Source organism: Nesoenas mayeri, assembly GCF_963082525.1.
Source record: "Nesoenas mayeri genome assembly, chromosome: Z".
Classification (NCBI taxonomy): Eukaryota; Metazoa; Chordata; class Aves; order Columbiformes; family Columbidae; genus Nesoenas; species Nesoenas mayeri.
In genome coordinates, this window is record NC_137542.1 from 76,529,992 (window position 1) to 76,542,845 (window position 12,854).

General features: G+C 48.9%; 1 protein-coding gene across 3 annotated transcripts; it reads left to right on the forward strand.

The window, feature by feature from the left end:
* Window positions 1–205: 205 nt before the first annotated feature.
* On the forward strand, window positions 206–8,822 carry MAPK4 (mitogen-activated protein kinase 4; the record flags this gene model as incomplete). Of its 3 annotated transcripts, none has more annotated exons than XM_080362675.1 (5): window positions 206–751; window positions 3,085–3,229; window positions 5,155–5,316; window positions 7,724–7,925; window positions 8,105–8,822. In XM_080362675.1, the coding sequence occupies 5 exons, from the start codon at window positions 206–208 to the stop codon at window positions 8,820–8,822; spliced, it is 1,773 nt and encodes a 590-aa protein (XP_080218801.1). The 3 variants fall into 3 exon arrangements, with proteins under 3 accessions (XP_080218801.1, XP_080218802.1, XP_080218803.1); XM_080362676.1 differs by having other exon boundaries at window positions 8,135–8,822; XM_080362677.1 differs by having other exon boundaries at window positions 5,155–5,310; window positions 8,135–8,822.
* Between the last annotated feature and the right edge of the window lie 4,032 nt (window positions 8,823–12,854).

Sequence of the window (12,854 nt, forward strand, 5' to 3'; positions counted from 1 at the left end):
TTGTTTTATCCGTCCTGCTTAAAAGTCTCTACCCTTGGGTTTCTCACGCAGTTTAAAACATTCTCCTTGCATGTGTGCGCTCGCATCTTGAAGCGATGGAGTAATAATGCGGCGCTTGGTTTCAAACTGCGCTTGTGATCTTCGACTCTCGCAGCTTTTCAAGTGACGAAGGGGAATAAGGAGCCGAAAGAGGACGGAGCCCGCGATGGCAGAGAAGTGCGACTGCATCGCCAGCATGTACGGCTACGACCTGGGCTGTCGTTTTGTTAACTTTCGCCCCTTGGGTTTCGGGGCCAACGGATTGGTGCTGTCGGCCCTGGACAGCAAGAGCTGCCGCAAAGTGGCCGTGAAGAAAATCACCATCGGCGACGCACGCAGCATGAAACACGCGTTCCGGGAGATCAAAATCATCCGCCGCCTGGACCACGATAACATCGTGAAGGTCTACGAGGTGTTGGGACCCAAAGGGACGAACCTCCGCGGGGATTTTTTTAAGTTTAATATGGTTTACATCGTCCAGGAATACATGGAGACGGACCTGGCGCGCTTGTTGGAGCAGGGGAAGCTCGCCGAGGAACATGCCAAGCTCTTCATGTACCAACTGCTGCGGGGGCTCAAATACATCCACTCGGCCAACGTCCTCCACCGCGACCTCAAACCCGCCAACATTTTCATCAGCACCGAGGATTTGGTGCTGAAAATCGGCGACTTCGGGCTGGCCAGGATCGTGGATCAGCATTACTCGCACAAGGTAGGTGACGCCGAACCGCGGCCCGAGGGCCAAACGGGTCCTTGAGGCCGTTTGGGTGCTGTGGGGCGGGTGCTGGGCCAAGCTGGGACTTGTTTTATCAAGGCAAAGCCCACGGTTGAGCTCTGCTAAGCTCGCCCCGGTGCTGCAAAGCCGCAAGCAGGGCCTAAGAAAAGCTCAGGTGCCTTCAGGTGTCTTGTATTGCTTTACACTTATTTAATCATTGAGCAAGAGAGAGGGGACTTTGATATCCAGCCATATTCTTTCAACTGAGCTCAGTTATCCTTCCCCACATGGTCCTGCGCTTCTTCAGAGCTTTATCTTCTCCATCCATCCCCGCTTTTATGTCCTATAAATATTTTTGGCTCCAAACGATAGTCCAGATGTGACCTAGAGATGCAGAGGCTGCTGAATCTCTTTATTCAGGTGACAAGATGGCAAAGTGGGCCCCTCCTTAGCCTGCTTGTATCTTACAAAATAGTCAAATTATCTCTTCTAGGGGCTCTGTCTGGTGCCCCAAAGCGCTTGGGGCATCTACACGAGGCTGCCAGGGGACCATTTGCCTCTTGGTAACATTAATTACAGCATTAATTGGCAGAAAATCCATGCTAAGGAGGACGTGACAACCCTTTTAGGGGCCGATCTCATCCTAAATCGTTTCCAGAACGTCTTCAAACCTTTGAAGTCCTTCCCTTTGGTTTGGACTCGGTGCAAACGTCATCGCTCCCAGTTCGTCCAGGAAAATAAGGACATTCCCAGGTGGATCATCACGAGGTTTTCAAAGGATGAAACGTTGCTCCGAACTCGCCCCGGATGGGACCACCCTCGGCGTTGAGACACCGCAACACCCACCCCAAATCATTTCTCTTGGTGCTACTTCCTCCAGGTGGCAAGACAGGAATTTATCGTATGTATTTGATACAAATAAAAGATGTGACACTTTTTTATGTTTGTTGCTACGTATGGATGTTTTTAGTATATTGCTCATGCATTTTGCATCGTGCTCGTGCCCCTGAGAACTCAAATCCATTACGACTTATCTTAAGGAGACCAAAATTACAATGTTCTTTTAAAAACTTAACGACTTTCACGTTTGGAAATGGGAAGAAAACCTGCATTAGGAGCATTATAAACCTCATGTTTAGGCTGAGAGGTGTATCCTGTAACACCCCAGGAGATGTTTTAACTGCCAATTATGCGATATATCGCGACCGAAACCAGTTTATGAAACGATACCAGTTCGCATGGAGTTTTTAACGTGAACTGTATTCATTTTAATACTCTCCGAATGCAATTCAACTTGATCGCTTTGTTTTAGTGTCTCTTTTCGGCTGTGTTCCAATCCACTTTGTTCTGTTAATGCGTTATATTTAATATAGTAAATCCTACTTAGGAATATCCCAGCGTTACCCTGATGAAATAACCATTCATTTCGCAGCCCGTTCATTGCGGGGCCGTCGCTTCCGCCGCCGATATTTTTGGGATTCAATGGGAATCGCTGAGCGCTTGGCACTCGGTTCCAATCTCCCGGGTGAGCTCCAAAGAGACGATGGAGTTTTGTCTTTGTCCCGCGGGTGCTGCCGAGGACGTCCCTGTAAAACCAGGTCACGCAAAGCGGGACGGAGCACCAGGGCCTTTCCTTTCCTCCGTAAATCCGTCACTTCATCCTCCTCTTTATTACAAGACCCCATCCCTTTGAGATGCCGCGTGGGCTCGACCGCAGTTCCCTCTATGTGTCCCAAACCAAACTGGGGTCCCCCCAGCAGCATCGCGGGGATGCGGACGCAGTGAGTTCCATGTGCCCTTTCAAACTTGATTTTCAGCGTCGGCACCATTGGAATTCAGTCGGATCCAGGTAGCTATGGAGGGATTAAAGATAAAGGATTAATTAGAGGGTGGAATCAGCAAAAATGGCACGTTTGGAAATCTAAGCTCGGGCTACTGAGCTTGGAAAAGCTTCCTTCACACACAGCAAAACGCTTCAATAATGTGCTTAATTCCCCAAATGGGATTGACTGCGATTTACATAATACATCCAAGTCTTTAACAATCACCTAAAATAACATTTGTGGCTCCGAGCTGCAAATCCGCGCTATTAAAACCATCTGTCCTTTGCAGAAGATGCTTCGATACCACGGTGACAAACCGCGAATCATTTTTAGGGGAGCGATAAGAGCTTTTCCTCCCGGGGCACCGAATTGTCTCTTTGTCCGGCGGCCTATGTGTCACCTCTTTGCTCTGCAAGATTCCCAAGCGTTGTGGGCAGTTTATCCGGGAGATCCGACGTGGAGATGGGAGGAATTGTGACCTTTCTTTGTCTCTCTTTGCTCTTTCAGGGTTACCTTTCCGAAGGTTTAGTAACGAAATGGTATCGCTCCCCTCGCCTCCTCCTCTCGCCAAACAACTACACCAAAGCCATCGATATGTGGGCGGCCGGTTGCATCCTGGCCGAGATGCTGACGGGGAGGATGCTCTTCGCTGGTAGGTTCTGGCTTCTATTGATTAATTGATAAATAAATTGATCTTTCCTCCTTCTCTCCTTACTCACAATCCAATTGGAAAGGGTTTTTAGCATTGTGGAATTCCCCTCTGCTTGGCAGAGGACAAGGGGCAATGGGTTCAACCTGGAACACAAGAGGTTCCACTTAAATATGAGAAGCAACTTGTTCGTGGTGAGGGTGGCAGAGCCTGGAACAGGCTGCCCAGGGGGGTTGTGGAGTCTCCTTCTGTGCAGACATTCCAACCCGCCTGGACACCTTCCTGTGTAACCTCATCTGGGTGTTCCTGCTCCATGGGGGGATTGCACTGATGAGCTTTCCAGGTCCCTTCAACCCCTGACATTCTAGGGTGTCTGGTTGTCTCCGTGGCCCGTTAGCGCTTCAATTGACGAGGTTTAACCCATTTTGTCAGCAGCTGTTGTGTAAATAAATAATGTAGCCCCATGAATAATGGAGAACAATGTTTTCTTCGCAAGTATTTCAGTCGACTGTCGCTCCTTCTCGCGGCTTTTTTGTGGAAGCTGAAAATTCAGTAGTTGGGATCATTAACATCATTAAAATCGCCTCTTTTCCTTCCTCCCTAAGGGAAGGGAAGGAGAAGGGGAAGGGAAGGAGAAGGGGAAGGGGAAGGGAAGGAGAAGGGGAAGGGAAGGAGATGGGGAAGGGAAGGAGAAGGGGAGGGGAAGGAGAAGAGGAAGGGAAGGAGATGGGGAAGGGGAAGGGAAGGAGAAGAGGAAGGGAAGGAGAAGGGGAAGGGAAGCAGAAGGGGAAGGGAAGGAGATGGTGAAGGGAAGGAGAAGGGGAGGGGAAGGAGAAGGGGAAGGGAAGGGGAAGAGAAGGGAAGGGGAAGGGAAGGAGAAGGGGAATGGAAGGAGAAGGGAAATGGAAGGGGAAGAGAAGGGAAGGGGAAGGGAAGGAGAAGGGGAAGGGAAGCAGAAGGGGAAGAGAAGCAGAAGGGGAAGGGAAGCAGAAGGGGAAGGGAAGGAGATGGTGAAGGGAAGGAGAAGGGGAAGGGAAGGAGAAGGGGAAGGGAAGGAGAAGGGGAAGGGAAGGGGAAGAGAAGGGAAGGGGAAGGGAAGGAGAAGGGGAATGGAAGGAGAAGGGGAATGGAAGGAGAAGGGAATGGAAGGGGAAGGGAAGGAGAAGGGGAAGGGAAGGGGAAGGGGAAGGGAAGCAGAAGGGGAAGGGAAGCAGAAGGGGAAGGGAGGGAGAAGGGGAAGGGAGGGAGAAGGGGAAGGGAAGGGGAAGGGGAAGGGAAGCAGAAGGGGAAAGGAAGCAGAAGGGAAGGAGAAGGGGAAGGAGAAGGGGAAGGGAAGGAGAAAGGGAAGGGAAGGAGAAAGGGAAGGGGAAGGGCAGGGGAAGGGGAAGGGAAGCAGAAGGGGAAGGGAAGCAGAAGGGAAGGAGAAGGGGAAGGAGAAGGGGAAGGGAAGGAGAAAGGGAAGGGGAAGGGGAAGAAAAGGGGAAGGGGAAGAAAAGGGGAAGGGAAGAGTTTCCTTTTCCAAAACATAATGAAAGGAAACAGAAAATCTCCCCTTTTCCAAAACACGACGCAAAACTCCTCGTTCTCTCCCGCACGTTGCATTTATTCTGTCTGTAGTTTGTATTTTTGCTTTTTAGAGGTTAATTCCTTCCGAAAGGCCGTAGGACTGACATAAATAGAGGATAACGGTGGAGAATTGGCTTCCTCAGAGCTGTAATTCCAGGTTTTCCCATGTCGTTTGTGTCACTAAACCTTTTGGCTGCCAGGTACCTTCAGTGAGCAGAGAGGGGACCAGCCACAAAACCTTCATCAATTTGAATACCCCATGATTTCAATCACAATTTGGCAATTAGTCAAAGGATTTAAAAGATATGATTGCTTGTTTAACTCCTCGATCTCAACTCACTCCCTGTTTTCTACCCGTTTAGGGGGTCACGAGTTGGAACAGATGCAGCTTATTCTAGAGACCATCCCCGTGATCCACGAGGAAGACAAAGAGGAGCTGCTCAAAGTGATGCCCATGTTCATCAACAGCACGTGGGAAGTGAGGAAACCGCTGCGCAAGCTGCTCCCCGAGGTGGACAGTGAAGGTACCGTGGTGCTTCGGCGACGTCCTTCTCGCGGGACGTCCCCCAACAGCCTCGTGTCCCCAGGGAATCATTGTCCTCAAAAGCCAAGCGCATGAAGGGCCTTCAGGTATTTGGGGATGTGTGGTGCGTGGAGCTCGCTCGCTGGCCCATGGGGATGCAGGAGAGCGCTCCTGAGCGCACGGAGCTCACACCGAAATAAGAAATGAGCTTTCAAGGCTATACCAAGGCGCATTTCCTTCGTGCCGGCCTTGCGTCCCTCCCTCCCCATTCCTCTTAGAATCATAGCGTCAAATAAACCCTCAACCAAAGGCCGAGGACCAAAAGGCGGCGAAGATTAAAACACGACCAAAGCCCACGCGATACCCAGTGGTGCTAAAGCGTCGTTGGGGTTTTACAGGTGCCACCTAGTGGAAAAATAATAAAGAATAAAAGATAAGTGATAATATTTTGGTTTCCTTACTGACTTCCTAAGATTCTTTTAGCCTAAGGTTTTATATCGGTCAGGATTAGGCTGTTCCTAAGGCCTGGAGACACATGGGGCTGATAAACTGTATTAGTTAAATGACAAAGTCAAGTCACTGAGGATCTTCTAAGTAATTAGTGTATCTTAAAGAGAAGAACATCATTAATTTTCAAGGGTGAACTATAGGTAAGCTGAGTATGTTGCATAAAGAAAACAGACATTAGATATGGAGAAGAGCCTGAAGGCCCAGCAACGGTACAAAATTTATTAATAAGGCCTGGAATAAAATTACACCTGTTCATTTACTGTAAAAAACACAAGAAATAATGAGGCTGGTCTAACAGTGCTGCTGGTCTCCTTCAGTCCAACATGCCTGTAGATCTTACATTTATTTATGCCAGCTAAATGAATTAAAATTAGAAAGTCTTTTAATGAGCCCCACACCTGGAGTTTGCAGGCAGAGGAGAGAACACACAAACCTGGAGCCTACGATGTAAAGAAAAGGCATTTTCAGCCAAAATGCTCAATTTAGTGCTCTGTCTGCCTGCTACTCCCTTGTTCCTACCTCCTTCCCTTCCGCTTTTCTTCAAAAATGATGAGTTTTATATAAAAAGTTGTGCAGGTGTAGGAGACAGAGATGCTGTGAGAGGGGAACAGGACAGAGAGACACCCACGACCCCAACAGGCAGCACAAGGGTCACAGTGAATAGAATCATGGAATCGTTTGGTTGTAAAGATGCTCAAGATCATCGAGTCCAACCATTAACCCACCCCCAGCACTGCCCCATGTCCCTGAGAACCTCATCAGTGTGTATTTCCAACCCCTCCAGGGATGGTGACGCCAGCACTGCCCTGGGCAGCCTGTTCCAACGCCCCACAGCCCTTTGGGGAAGTGGCACAAGCCACTTGAGCCCCTTCCCTTATTCAACTAGAGCTTAAAAATCCCAAACCAGCAGCGCGTTGTTGCGAGGGAGCCGCAAACCACCGCCTTTTGGATCTCAACTTCTCCTTGGAGCAGCTTTGTAGGTGGACTCATCCACCTGCTTTTGGGAGGATATCAAGACTAAGCCTGGCTTATGTTCGCTGGTCTAACTTGTTGGCAACACAATACCCATGGGCCCAGGTTGCACAGGGACCGTGTCAGCCGCTGGCGATCGGGAATGAATTTATTCCCTGTCATTCCTGCGCAAATAAAGGTCACCTGTGCCCCTTATATCATCCATTGACATTTTCCTGCCTCCCTGACCTGTGATATATAACTCATAATATATCATTCCACCGCGCCGCTTGCCCGCAGTCGCTGACCTTATGAAGTTATTGATTGCTTCCTACTTAATTAGTCTGAGCGGTGAAATAATCCCATGGGAGACAATGGGATATTGGTTCATGTTTAAGCACCGAGGAACGGCCCTTCCTTTCCGCCGGGTGATTTTGCCACTAAAGAAACGGTCCTGCTTACGCGATTCCATCTTTAATGGGCATATTTCGGAAGGTAAAATGTTGTAAATTAATCAAGTCACGTTCCTATTTATTATCTGAACTCTAAGGAATTTTTCCATGCGGGATCATAGAATTGTTGTAGTTGGAAAAGAGCTTTAAGGTCATCGAATCCAACCTAAGCAACGTTTTTAATGACAGGATTCGATCTTTTCATGTCACGTCAGCAAAAGGAATCGTCAAAGGATTCACAACAAACCCTATATGTTTAGAATTCATTTTAGTCGCTTTAATTTCCTGCTTAATTATTGTAGAAAGAGTTGACGTTCCACATCAGTTTCATAGTGTTGGTCACTCTGAAGACTTAAAAACTACACGTTAAATACCCACGGGATGTGACCTTTAATTCCTTCCTTCCTTCGAGGGGATTTGTTTTGGGGGATTCATGGCAAGGGAGCCGGTGTTGCTTTTGAGGAATTAACGAACTCATTTCTCTGCTCTTCGCAGCTATCGATTTCCTGGAGAAAATCCTGACATTTAACCCCATGGATCGATTAACAGCGGAGATGGGGCTGCAGCATCCTTACATGAGCCCGTATTCCTGCCCCGAGGACGAACCGGTGTCTCAGCATCCCTTCCGGATCGAGGACGAGATCGATGATATTTTACTGATGGAAGCCAACCAGAGCCAGATGTCCAACTGGGACAGGTACGGCCTGTAGAATCCCATTATTCTTGGACCTTTCGGGACCTTACGAATCTCTTCGCCTGGGTGAAAAAGTAGGACCTGGGCTGTTGTCTCTGGGCTGAGAGGCAGTTTGATTATTAAAAATCTATAGGTTAAGTGGCGTAGTAGGAAGGAAAAGGTAAATCATAGAGCGGTTTGAGCTGTTGGTTGGCTAACGGTGTTTTTCGCAGGTATCACGTGAGCTTCTCCTCCGATTTGGACTGGAGACACGATAAATACCACGAGATGGACGAGGTGCAGCGAGACCCCCGGGCGGGATCCGAATCCATCGCTGAAGAAGCTCAAGTCGATCCGCGGAAATATTCCCAAAGCAGCTCGGAGAGGTTCTTGGAGTTATCCCACTCGTCCATGGACCGAGTATTCGACGCCGATTGTGGGAAATCGTGCGATTACAAAGTGGGGTCGCCATCCTACTTGGACAAATTGCTGTGGAGAGACAATAAACCCCATCATTACTCAGAACCCAAGCTGATTTTAGATTTATCCCACTGGAAAAGAGCCACCATAGCGCCCGCGGCCGAGCTATCGCTGGAAGAAGAACCATCCAACCTCTTTCTGGAGATCGCTCAGTGGGTGAAGAGCACGCAGGTGGGTCTCGAGTGTTCCAATCCTCTTCCGGAGCTTCAGGAACGGAACGTTCCGTCTCCTCCTCACCGGCTCCGCAAAGAACCCGCGGAGTCCACCAACGAAACGGACCCCGAGTTCGACTTGGACGTCTTCATCTCCAGGGCGCTGAAACTTTGCACGAAACCCGAAGATCTTCCAGACAACAAGCTTAGCGATATCAATGGCGCTTGCATAGCGGAGCACCCCGGCGAGATCGTACAAACGGAGGTGTACCAGAAAGAGCGATGGTGAGGAACACGCGCCGCGGCTCGCCGTTCCTCGCCGACGCTGTGGCCGTCGCCCGGGGCCGAGTGGCTTCCGCCTGTTGTTTTTATTACGCTCTACCAAACGCCTTTCTCTGCAAAGGCCAAGCACAAACCACGTGCCCCTTTTGATGCCTTCGAAATGCCTTTAAGGGAATCAAGAGGTGTGATTGAAAGATTGAGCTTCTTCTACTGCCTTAACACGCTTGCCTTGCAATCTCTGGGACCTGTTTGAAACCTAAATGTACGAGGGAACGGCGACGGCACATGCGAAGTTTACAAACGGGAGTCAAATCAACTTCTTTTCCTTTCTTTTTCTCTAAAATCTTAGACCGATGAGGACAAACTCAGCGTTTTCGTTATGGTCAAACCCTCCTGGTTTGACGTGTTCCCAAAAACACCCAACATGGAGCGATTAGGAGGTACCGGTGTGAGCGCGAGCGCTACGGGGAGAAGCGACGCCGGGCAGCGTCCGTCAGGCACCAGAGAACGGAGCTACGGGGAGAATTTACCCATCAAACAGAAAAGAACTCTGAAGAAATTCAACCTACAAATTACGGGCCACTTGGGATTTTATTCCTATTTTCCCAATTGTTTCTTTTGTTTGTTCTAAGCGCGTTCTCCTCGTTGGGTTTCTCACCGTAGCTTCTCGCTCCTGTCGCACAAGGTGGATCTGAGCTCTCCGAGTACTCGAGAGGCCCCGTACGCCACGTTTTGGTGGAACAACCTGAGTTCCTGTGGCGTTTGATTCATCGCTGCCCATGGGGACATCACCAAAATGCCACTTTGCTTCCAGCTTCTCTGGAAGATCCTGGTGTCAACGGGCGACCGAGAGCGGTTTGTAAATAGACGCAACTGATCTACTGTAGCTTCTGTTTTCATCCACACTTCGGAGCACCTTAAAGGGTTTGGATGGGGGAGAAATGTTGTATATTTAATCCAAATCGGCGGGTTTTTTTCAACGGAAAACCTGTAAATAGCGTTAGAAAAGCCAATCTCCGCTTTTTTCGCTGTGCTCTCCGGCACTTCCATTTGTAACAGAGAAACTACTGTACTTAGTAACTCCAAGGTCAGTATTTAACTATTATTATTCCGAGATTAATTATTTCTACCCTTTCAACGAGCAATCTACTAGTAATAAACACTCTGCGACGCGAAGAAAACTCCTGTGGGACTGGGATGGTGACCAACAGCAACATTTACCGTCTTAACCTTGGTTTCTATTCGTGGTGGGATCAGGTGGAGGTTTAGAGCTTGCGCTAAGCGTCGAGAAACCCAAAAACTCATAGGTCTGTCCTTAACGGGTGGAAACACCGTTAATCCCGACAATGAGGTGTGGGTGGGATGGGGTGGAAATCCTGGGGCAGGCGGGGAGAAGATATTTGGGAGGTGAAGACATCTGGAAGGCAAAGACGTTGGAGAGAACATCTGGAAGGCAAAGACGGAGAGAACATCTGGAAGGCAAAGACGTTGGAGAGAACATCTGGAAGGCAAAGCCGTTGGAGAAAACAACTGGAAGGCAAAGCCGTTGAGTTCTGGTCTTTGCTTTGAGCGTTTGGATGTTTAGGAAGGCGAAACGAGGGAGAAACCGAGGGTTTGGTTTGCAGTGCGTTGCGGATGATGAATATACCTCAATTAAAGCTCAGCACTTTTCCTGATGCCGCCAGAGGTTCAGACGCCCAAGAAGCGGCGGAGAGGATGCGAATCCGGCCCCGTGGTCCCGCTCGCCTTCGGTTGGGAATGGAATTGGCGCTCGAGCGTGTTCCTGGAGAACAGGAGGAGGTGGCAGCAGCCCACTCGTGACGTCGGCAGCGATCGAACCGCATCGGTCGCCGCGTCCTCTGAAACCAGAAGCCATTTGCTTTGGGTGAACATCTTCACCGGAGACGCGCGGGACTATTTATGATATTACGGCCATGAAAAGAACAGTTTTGCTTTAGAATCTTGTCTTCTAGGGGGGAGTGGGAGCTTGGGGCCCCACACTTAAGTCTAATATTGACTTTTCGAGCTTCTTGCCGCTGCTCTGATTTGCCACCTCGATTCACGAGCTGTTATTTAACGTTGTTTCCAGAACGTCGGTGTCCCGTGCTGGGAAAGACGGGGAGCAAAAGGGGTGGGTTTAATTTGTGCTCAGCCGGTCACAAGCCAGATTTATTCCTCATCAACAATAAAATTTAAGGCCTGAGCCTTCTTTACATGGTAGCACGGAATTATTTTGCTTATTATAAGTCTCAAAGTGTTTATTCTTCGGAGATTTACTGTTAGATTAATGACAAAACCCAACTTCAGCTCACTTTTCAATAGTGTTTCCTATAGAAATCACGCCTGGATCCCAGAGTGAAACCACAACGGAGCGTCCGTGAATAATTGAATCAAACAAAACTTTGCAGAATGGAGCAGGTAAGAAGAACCTTCTGCAGGAGGATCTAGATTTAGTTTAACAGAAGCCAGTTGGGCTTGAGGACTTTTAAACTCACTGTGAGTTTAGTGTTAAGCGTTTGGTGCTTTTATACCTGTTTTTTGGTCAAATAATCCCAATTTGGTGTATACCAAGCGGTCAGGAGAGGGCAGTCCTTCCCCTCTAGGCTTATTTGCTTTATATTTGCTTGAATGAACCATGTCGTTAACCCCTATTTGAGAAGCTGGGAATGTTACAGAAAGGAGAGGCAAAATTATCCCGAGGATGATCCGCAATAGAGAGCGGAGCCGGGACAGTGGAGGAACATTGAGGGCTCCCAGTTGTTCTCTTGGCAACCGCAAAGCGACAACATCATGTACGCCAAAAGAAACTCTTCTGTGCTGAGGACGAGCCAGGTTGGGTTATCAGATCCAGTTTGGGTTATTAGGTCTAAGTTGGGTTATCAGGTCCATGTTGGGTCATCAGGTTCAGTTTGTTTTATCAGGCCCAGTTTGGGTTACCAGGTCCAGTTTGCGATATTAGGTCCATTTTGGGTCATTTGGTCTAGTTTGGGTTATCAGGTCCAGGTTGGGTTATCAGATCTGGGTTTGGTTATCAGGTCCAGGTCAGGTTACCAGGTCCAGGTTGGGTTATCAGATCCAGGTTGGGTTATGAGGTCCAGTTTGGGTTATCAGGTTCAGTTTGGGTTATCAGGTTCAGCTTGGGTTACCAAGTCCAGGTTGGGTCACCAGCTCCAGTTTGGGTTATCAGGTCCAGTTTGGGTTACCAGGTCTGGGTTGGGTTACCAAGTCCAGGTTGGGTCACCAGCTCCAGTTTGGGTTACCAAGTCCAGGTTGGGTCACCAGGTCCAGTTTGTGTTATCAGGTCCAGTTCGGGTTACCAGGTCCGGATTGGGTTATCAGATCCAGTGTGGGTTACCAGGTCCATTTTGGGTTATCAAGTCCAGGTTGGGTTACCAGGTCCAGGTTGGGTTATCAGGTCCAGGTTGGGTTATCAGGTCCAGGTTATGTTATCAGGTCCAGTTTTGGTCATCAGATCCACGTTGGGTTATCAGGTCCACGTTGGGTTATCAGGCCCAGTTTGGATTATCAGGTCCAGTTTGTGTTATTAGATCCAGTTTTGGTTATCAGGTCCAGTTTTGGTTATGAGGTCCAGTTTGGGTTACCAGGTCCAGGTTGGGTCACCAGGTCTGGGTTGGTTTATCAGGTCCAGTTTGGGTTAGCAGGTCCAGTTTGGGCTACCAGGTCCAGTTTGGGCTATCAGGTCCAGTTTGGGTTATGAGGTCCAGGTTGGTTTATCAGGTCCAGTTTGGGCTGTCAGCTCCAGGTTGGGTTATCAGGTCCAGGTTGGGGTGTCAGGTAGAAGGCTGATCCGTATCACAACATCACTCCACGATGCTGCCGCCCACCTGCAGAAGTTTAAGACCCAAACCACGGTCCAGAGCTCCTCACCACACCAACCTCCCTCTTGAAATACTCCGATCTGGACCAAAGTCCAGATTTAGGAGAGAATTTAACCACTACCTGGGAGAAAAACGCTGATGCACAAGATGCTGGCTGGAAATAATATCTCTGTGTCATCGTAAAAATTGCTTTAGACCTT